The 9088-nt window shown below is 45.0% G+C and overlaps 1 protein-coding gene across 22 annotated transcripts in view; it reads right to left on the reverse strand.

Moving 5' to 3' along the window:
* Positions 1 to 8634, reverse strand: part of tcf7l2 (transcription factor 7 like 2) — an 86804-nt gene extending 78170 nt beyond the window's left edge. For 4 of the 22 annotated variants that reach the window (XM_088439918.1, XM_088439920.1, XM_088439911.1 and 1 more), the window contains exons 1-3: positions 7810 to 8627; positions 7612 to 7678; positions 7369 to 7493 (exon numbers count right to left, since the gene is read on the reverse strand). In XM_088439918.1, the coding sequence (XP_088296044.1) occupies positions 7369 to 7493; positions 7612 to 7678; positions 7810 to 7998 (381 nt within the window). In that variant the 5' untranslated portion in view covers positions 7999 to 8627. Of the gene's footprint in view, positions 1 to 7368; positions 7494 to 7611; positions 7679 to 7809 lie in introns of all 22 variants that reach the window. The other 18 variants (XM_088439917.1, XM_088439922.1, XM_088439916.1 and 15 more) reach the window with 10 other exon arrangements.
* Between the last annotated feature and the right edge of the window lie 454 nt (positions 8635 to 9088).

Raw genomic sequence — 9088 nt, forward strand, 5'->3', positions numbered from 1 at the left:
GACCCATTGGAGAGCGATGTTTATCATAGATCTGAAATTGCGGTGGTTATAATACCAGAGTGAAAAGATTTAAAAAAAAATAATAATGAAAAACTGTCAAAATGCAGAGTGTTTGGAACAACCTGAGTACAGCTCAAAAACAGATAAGTCATTCTGCAGGATTTTTTTTAGCAACGCTTATTGTTTAACGTTGCCTGTCGAAAATCTGGTCAAAAATCTCGGTCGAATCAGATGGAAGAGGATTGGTGAGAAAAACGGTTTTAGGCGGCAAAAGAGGTCACGTATGAAAGAAATACATCATTATGGGGCATTTTAGAAGCATTTGAAGTCTTCATTCCATGTTTTTATAGAGAATTCCAAAAAAACATTCATTCATCAAATGGAAGACTGAAATGAAAGTTTAAATAATGCATCAGTGAACGTGATGTTAAAGCAAACTACAAATTGAAATAAAAAAACAAAATGCCACAGCGAGTCCGCCGAACAATTCCTTTTGTCACCGTTTGGAAGCCATATCCAGTCAACTTGGCCATAGTCAATTAGCTTGATTCTAAAGCTTGGCAGGGGCCACATGCTAGCGCTAGAACCATGTGCGGCCACAACAAGCTGTTCACATGAAATGTTATCTCGGCCTGTACACAAGTTGACAGCTGTCTCTTTACAAGAGGCGTACTATTATTGTGTAAATAGGTTTCCAACATCTGCTTTAGGAGCCAACATTGGAATTTATTCTTAATCTGCTTTTCCGCTGGAATTTGTTCATCAACGTCGGAGTGAGGGGGTGGGTTGGGGGGGGGGGGGGGGGGGGGGGGCAACACTGCTCCAGAAACAGGCAGTTTCATTTATTAGCCTTTAGCATTTCTAAGTCACGGAGCAAACTTTTTTTCTGTCTTTTAACGCGCAAATCCTGCCATAATCCGTAGATTAGCAGATGAATTTATTGTAGCGCGTGCTGGCAAATCGCCCTCACCTTTCGCAAGCGGCTACGCGTCTGCCACCTTTCAAGGCGGAGCGCCTCATTAGTGCCCTCGCGCCATGTTTTTTTTACACAATTGCGCAAAACTCCTCGGAGCTTATCCCGCTACAATTAAAAATTTAATTAGTAGATTAAAAACACACAGGCTGGAGTTTTATCGCCGATTAGTACACAGCAAAGCCAATTTCTAACAGGAATCCCCTTAACGACGAATGCGCCGGATAAAAATTATTGGCAATAAAAACTGCTCTTCTGTATGGACGCATAAATGCAAATTGACTTTCTGATCAGTGGCGAGAAAAGATGTGAATGCAATCATTATCTTTTTTCTATGCTTAAAACTATAGTTAAAGAAAAAACGCAAAGTATTTCATTTGAATGGAGTGAGTACTTCATTTTGTCATTTAAAGGGACGCTCCACTAATTTCGCCTTTTGATAGTGACAAAAAGTTGATACTTTAGCTAAAGGACGTGCGAAATTTGTGTGAAAATATTTTAAAAGAAATATGAAGTGCCGGGCCTTAAACGTCTGAAGCACAGGTGTCAAAATAAATGCCCGGGGGCCGGATCCGGCCCACCGCATCACTTTATGTGGCCTGCGAAATGTTGATTTGACGTCAAGTTTCTGGCCGGAATACCAAACTTGCCAGTTGTCTTCAACTTACTGACTATATTAACTATACTTAAATGTCTTTTTTTGGGGGGGAACAGAAACTAGGTCCTCTTTACAGAAGGTTTGAAAACATAGGTTCTTCTCTCCCCATCCAAAAAGAAAGAACACATCTTCAATGGTGATTATTCTTTGCAGGTAGGAAGGTCTTTGTTTGCGTAGCGCAGGTTTGACAATGCTGCTCGTTATCGGGCCAGGCGCGATCATTAGGAGCTGCGGCGGCAGCGTTTCGAGACAGGACGGTCACTACGAGCTGTCATGGGGGGGCCGAGGCGCGTGTGGCCCTCCCCTCCGTCAACCACGAGCATGTCAGCACCTGTGCACTTTGACCCCTTCCCAAACTTTGCGCACAATGCAGCGGGGGCAGACCAGAATCCAGCACGAGTGGGGAAAAGCCAAAGTTGCCCGGTCCGCTCACATTCCCGCTCTGGCCTGGCCGGTTTTTTGTGGCGCCCTGGGTTTTGGGGCGCGGGGGTGGGGTGGGCATTGTTTGGACATGGAAGCAGCCCGGGAACTGTCGCCGCTCTCATTGCCCCGCCATTAACAGCAATTATGCGCTCTATTCAGGCATCTTTTGTGAGGGTGACCCCGCAGCCCGACGCCGCTGCCGCCTTACCCCCGCCTGCGTGCCCGCCTCCCGCCCCTCTCCGCTCGCACACATTTCCCGCTCTCTTGTGCGTTCCCTCCTAGTTTAACCCCCCCCCATGTGAATGAACTTGAATGTTAACCGGAGCAACTCTCCAAAGCAACTCCAGTTGATTTAACAGAAAAAATAACAAAATAGAAGGCATTCAAGAAATGTCCAGACATAAAATAAAACTTCAGTCGCTCAAAAAATTCCAATACTGCAAATAACGACAATAACGACAGCCAACATTCCTAGGATAAAATGCACAATCCAGCCCTTCAAAACCTAATGATTAATGACATTGATTGCTCTCCAAATGATGACATAGGTCAATTGCAGATTTCGTATAAAAAGACAAATATCATCATCCCGTCACGCACAAGCTAATCAAATTGAGATGCTAGCATTTGTGTGAATGAACTCCAACTACCTCTCCGACAGATGGCCAGTTCATTTACTCATCCACGATTCACTTAGAACACCGGTGTCAAACTCAAGGCCCAGGGGCCAGATCCGGCCCGCCACATCAATTTATGTGGCCCACAACACGCAAATTATGACTTCAAGTTTCTGGCTAAAACACCAAATTTGAAAGCTGTCTTCAACTTTCCCAAATTTGAGGGGAAACAACGACATTTGTTTTTGTTTTTTTTTTTGTTACCAATACCAACAGTTTTGAACAGTTTTTAGCGGGCTCTGATACCAAAATTTGCAAATGTGTGACAATCATACTTAAAATGTATTTGGCCACAGTCATAACGGACTTCCAACAGAAACTATTAACTACCATATGGCCCAAGATAAAAATGAGTTTGACACCCTTGACTTAGAAGAACAAATAAATATAGAAGCTATGGCTGTTTGTTTGTTTTTTTTTGTACGGATGATATCTGCGATGACAAAGTGGATGATCTTGAATGTAATGAAAATCGCCATTCCCGCTCAATGGGGTTTTTGTTCAGCCTCCATTTAGAAGAACAAATTAATCAGGCATTTCTAGAGATAAAAAAATGTGAATGAACTTGAACGTAACCGCTAGCAACACTCCGAACCACCTCGAGTGGATTGACTCAGCCTCTATCTACTCAGAACAAATAAATAAAAGTATGGCATTTACAGCCCATTTATTTTGTATTCTTGATTCCTACAACTTTTGTGACGCTCGGGTTAGCGTGAATGAACTTGAAGCGAAGCGCTCGCGACTATTCAAAGCGCCTGCAGTGGAAATAGTCGCCCTCCATCTACTTGGGAGAGCAACAAAATATGGCATTCGTGGCCATGTTTGCGCTGGAGGTCAACAACGGCGAAAAGATACAAGCGACATGCATTCGGATGCTTCTCCATCCACTTTAAGTCTTTTCAGATGAAGGCTTTGCTGTCAAGGCAAGGGGGGGGGGGGGCTTGTTGTTACAGTATTTTTTTTTAAACCAAAAAGATGAAGTTTTTACTACACTTTCAACAGACGGGATTTGAAAAAAATGGGGGTGCATCTACACGCACGGATTTAACAGAGGGCGCAGGAGGAGGGCGGGGCCGATATTTAACAGGATGACAAAAGTTGAGCTTCCAGATGTACAGCGCTATCTTTGTGTGCCGCCGCTGCGGCAGCTATAGAAATGCACGGAAGAAAGAGCAAGCGAGCGCGGGAGGGGGAAGGGGGGAGCGCGACGGCGGGAGGGAAGGCTGGGAGTGCGGCTGCAAAAAGGGGGGGTACACTAAAAGAGAGGCGGGGGTTACTAGCGCACAGCTGCTAAACGAATGCCTTTGTGCAAGCCTGTCGACATAAAAACTAAAAATATGTCAAGATGTTAAAACAATAGTGTCAATAAAGTTCATTAAAAAAAAATCAAAACCTGACGTGACTGCAGCTGAACCCCAACACACACATGCACGTTTTTTCCTTTTTCTTTAACGCTCCCATTGCACCAGTTAAAAATCTGATGGGAAACACATCCAATTTTTTTTTTTTCAATTCGTAAATCTTTCAGACGGTGACAGCTCAGCCTGCCAACATCCTCCGATTTCCACAATTAAGCCCTGTGAGCAGAGATGATGGGGGTAAAAAAAAAAAAAAAAAAAAAAACATAAGCACACATCATCTCAGTAAATATTTACGGCAAAAAATCTTTTCCATTCATCAAGCAGGCACTGACAAAACCTTACTGTACTGCCTCAACAACCCCCCCCCTTCACCTCTACATCTGCGATTCATTGACTTCACAATTTACCACATGTCGAGCCAAGAAGAGGTCGAGCCTCCACGTGAATCACGGCGCAAATATGCGAGTGATTTATTGTTGTGTTAAAAAAAAAAAAAAAAAACTCACTCTCTCTCTGCTTGCTGTTGGCAGAGCGTGAACAATTACATTTCGGACTAATTAAGCCGAGAGAATGCGAGGCCGCTAATGTCTCGCAGGCCCAGCGTTTCCCTGTGCCAAACTTCCTATGCCCCCCCCCCCCCCGCAGTCTCTTAAAGTTAACTCGTCAAATCCAAAGCAGATTTTACGAGTCGTGGAAAAAAAAATAAAAATTTGGAAGCTTCCACCAGTGTACTTCTTGTCAACAAAAGTGATTTGCAAGACAAAGGGGCCCGGGAACCTTGCGCGGTTTGGACTGCCTAGACCCCCCGCCCCCCCCCCATTTTGACTCCCCTGCAGACACCAATTAGCCCCCATTAGCATGTAAAGCCAATTTGATAAGGTGTACCCCCGCCCAAAACCCCCTTACACACTCACTCAGACACGCAATCCTTTAAATCCCATTTTTGGCCCAAAAAGGAAGAAATCCATTTACAGGAGGGCGAACACACGTAATCCATACGATGACGCATTGTTGTGCTGACAATGGCGCCATGTTGAGTGGAGATACCGTCGCTCGGTGCGCCAATTAGAAGGGACACAAAAGAATCCCGGCGTTGCGCGTTTCTGGGGACAATAAAAGCCACATGCATTATTAAAATGAAGAGAACACGAAGCAGAGTGTGTTTAAACGGGGAAAAAAAGAAAAATATTGTTTCTGTGTGTGTGTGTGGGGGGGGGGGGGTGTAATTATCTCCAAATAATGGGGCCAAGGGGTGGGTCAGCGTGCAGGGGTGGGGGCATTTACCTGTTGCGGTAAAAAGGAAGCCCACACACAACCGGCATTAACCCAGCGACACACACACACACACACAAAAAAAAAAAATTCACAAAATCCCAGTGAGTCTTTGTGCCGGCTTGAAGCAAAAGTCCAAGAAGAGAGCTAGTTGGGGGTGGGGGGCTTTTTCAAAAGGGAGGGCACATGTCAAAAAGCTTAAATACTAAATTGTCGGCTTCTTTGGATTCATGCTTGGCAAAACAAATTCCCGCCAGAGGTCATGTAAATGATGTTAACCCCCTGCCGTCCCGTTAAAATAATAATAACAAAAAAAAAATCAAATCAAAGCCCCCCCCCCCCCTTTTTTTGCCATCATCATGGCGAGTTGCCGCCTAACAGACAGCTAATCAATGTCCAGGTGAATTATTAATGGTGGTTTTAAGTCGAATACATTGATATTAGAGCCACCGACCACTTCAAAGACGCTAATGGCTTGGACACAGCGGGGAGGGGTGTTGGGGGGGTTATTTACAGACCATCCGCAGGCTCTGCAGACATTTTTAAGGCCTCACCTTGATGAAACGTTACACATAGCAACGCCGCTCGCCAACACAAACAACTAGCGATGCCGCTCGTCCTCATGCAAAAAAAAATAGCAATGAAGTGTTAAAGCTGATCAAGGCTTTCAATTTGGGAATTTAAAGCATATGTTTTATCCGGGTATTAAAGCTACTTTTCATTTAAATTGGGCAAACTCTGGACTGGAAATTTGAAAACACGACAGGATGAGCATCGGATGGAGGAAAATTTTGACCAGGGATTTGAACAAGATGCTCATTAATTCAAAATCTTTCAGTAAACATTTTTTATAGAGGAAATAAAATAAGATGATGAGCAATGAGCAACGTCTCATCAGAGCTCCCCTGGTACGAGGAAGCGCGTTACGTCGGTGTGTGTCACGTTTGAATGGCCATAGATGACAGTGGGGAACTGACGGAAAAAAGGGGATAGCTTTTCAATGAGAAAACGCAGTAAATTATAGCGCAAAAAATGATAAGCGAGGAGCAACAATTTACCCTTCATCTTCCGATTCTTTTTCAAGGTGCGCACAATAGAAAATGGAGGAAACAAATATGAGGCGCTGACGTCGTGCCGAAAAGGGGGGGTGCCTCGCAGCTTGGAGGGTTCCAATTTCCTAAATGCCTCGCCTTCGCCTTAACCTTGTAAAACGAGATGACAGGTCCTGAAGCGCACCACTTGTAATTGCAAACGTTTAAAATAAAATCAGGGGAGTACGTAAAAAGGAAGGAAGGGGGGGGTGGCGTAACGGCGCTTAAGGCTCCATGCGATCCCGATGGGAATTGGAGAGGTGAATTATTTAATAATTAATTACATAAATAACATTAATTTATTGATGAACTTTAAATTTCGGGTGATTACCAAATGCGCTGCTTCCCTGAAAATAACATAGCAATAATTGAAAGTATCAGAAAGTGCGGACCTTCGTCTTCCGTTTTTGTTTTTTGACACATGCAAATAGCAGCTCATTTGCATATTTCATTGGAGTAGCTTTCACATTGTTGAGAAGGGAAAAGAGAGCATTTTTGATGAGGGCTCCACAAACATCAGCCAACTGCATTATTCATGACCTCAAGAAATGCATATTACCGCTGATTATTTAATAGCGTTAATAATAATAATTGTTTTGATTATTATGACACGTGTGAAATTAAAAATGCACGCGCACACACGCGCGCGCACACACTTGGCCTGGCACATAAAGCCCCTTTTTACATTAGCCACTTAGCATGCTAGCAGCGATGACAGACAGGACTCGGGAGCCGCTCCAACTGTACACTTCACGGACAGTCGCGAAAAGTGGACTTTTGCGGGACTGTCCACTTTTTCGCCCGTTCCCCGAAACAAGGCCCGTCTGTGTCGCGTCGCGTTTCCAGGAAAGACAAAAAATAAAAAAATAAAAAAAACTGAAGAAGAGGTGGGGGGTGGGGGGTGACTTACTGTGCGTGCCGTGGGAGAAAGTGATCCGTTGGGGAGGTAGGGGCTGGTCAGATCGGGGATCATAATAAACGGATAGCCCGGGTACGGTGGGCTCTTGAACAGCCCTCCATCTTGCCTTTTCGCTGCTAACATGGCGGTGGACAGAAAGGGAAAAGAAAAAGGAGGGAAAAGTTGATGAAAACAATCAAGGAAAAAGGCACCAAGGCGGGCACGGCCGAGCGCGGAGTTTGGCGTGGAACTCACCCTCCTCTAAACTTTCTCGCGTTTTGTCTCTGAAAGTTTCAGACCGAGGCGGAGGCCGTCTCTCCGCCTTGAGAGTTGCGAGGGTTAGGGCACGCGCGCACACAAGAAAAAGCAAAAGCAAAAAAGCGAATCAAACACCGGCTTTCGCGGGTTACGCCGAGTCGGGCGACTTGGCCTCGGAGTTGCCTCGCAACTTACCTCCGAGTCGGACGAGCTGTTCTGATTTGTTTCCGACTCGTTGACGAGCGACGACTTGACGTCCGCTAAATCCCTTTCGGCCGACGAGTTCTCGGAGATTTTCTCCTCTTGTTCGCCTTCGTCTTTGAAGGAGATCATCTCATCGTTGGCGCCCAGGTCGTCCCCTCCACCGCCGTTCAGTTGCGGCATTCTCGCTCCTCTTTTTTTCCCCCCACGAGCTTCGCTGAAGGCGGCTAGCTTGGCTGCTCGCTGCGCTCGGTCGTGGTGGGGGGAAAAAGCCTCCGAAGGGAGAAACTTTTTAGGGGGGGAATTTTTTTTTTATTTCTTCAGGAAAAAGGACCCCTCGCCGTCGAAAAAAAAGTGGCACTTTCCGCGACTTTCGGGGGTGTCGTCGCTGGCGTTTCCCCCCCTCCGGTTAGGAAAAAAAAAAAAAAAAACACACTCGCACTCACACGGCGTGCGGCGTTCGCGGTCCCACCGAAAAAAAGTCCCCAAAAAAAGAAAAGCAAAAAAGGGGGCGCTTGGCGGAAAAGGGGAAGCCGGAGAAGGAGCCGCGGTGCTCGGATTGAGAGAGTTGAAGTTGGTCGGAGTGGTTTTCAGTTCAAAGGCGGCGCTGATTGACAGATAGAGAGGGATGGAAATAGAGAGAGTCTGGATTCGGGATTATTGACAGGGAGAAACACACAAGAAACTAATGAGATTCAAACAGGGAGGGACTTGAAGTGACGTTTTCATAAATAGAAAAAAAAAAAGCAAAGAGGAGGAGAAAGAGAGAGAGTGGAAGCCGGCTGCGTTGGCGCATGTGAGCCAGGACAGTGAAGGCAACACTGCAGGAAAAAGACAGGGAGTTGTTGCACACATGAAAAAAAAAAATAAAAGCGCACATGGGCGGGCTCAAACAAGAAGTAGCTTCACCATTCCTTCACATATATTTACATTTTTCAAAATTCTTCCTCTGTTCAAAGGCCTTCTTGGGAAGAAAAAAAGCACAATAAACCCTTGTTTGGTCTTCGCTGATCTATTTTCTTCATCACGTTAGCTAATATTTCCTCGCATCTTTTTTTTATTGCATCTTTCCCGCGTGACAAGTGAGATGTCCTGTGGGACTAACCTGAAATCCTCACGGCTGTGCAAACGCTCCCTTTTTTTTTTAAATTCCAATTTGTATTATTATCCAAAGCATCAGTACTGGCCGAAAACGCATAAATTAACATATTCTAAATTTGGTAGTGAAGGAAAAAATGTGAATTTGTCTTTTTTTTTTTTAATTTTGCATCAT

This window comes from Hippichthys cyanospilos, chromosome 17 (assembly GCF_059441005.1).
Source record: "Hippichthys cyanospilos isolate Australia breed blue-spotted pipefish chromosome 17, RoL_Hcya_1.0, whole genome shotgun sequence".
NCBI lineage: Eukaryota > Metazoa > Chordata > Actinopteri > Syngnathiformes > Syngnathidae > Hippichthys > Hippichthys cyanospilos.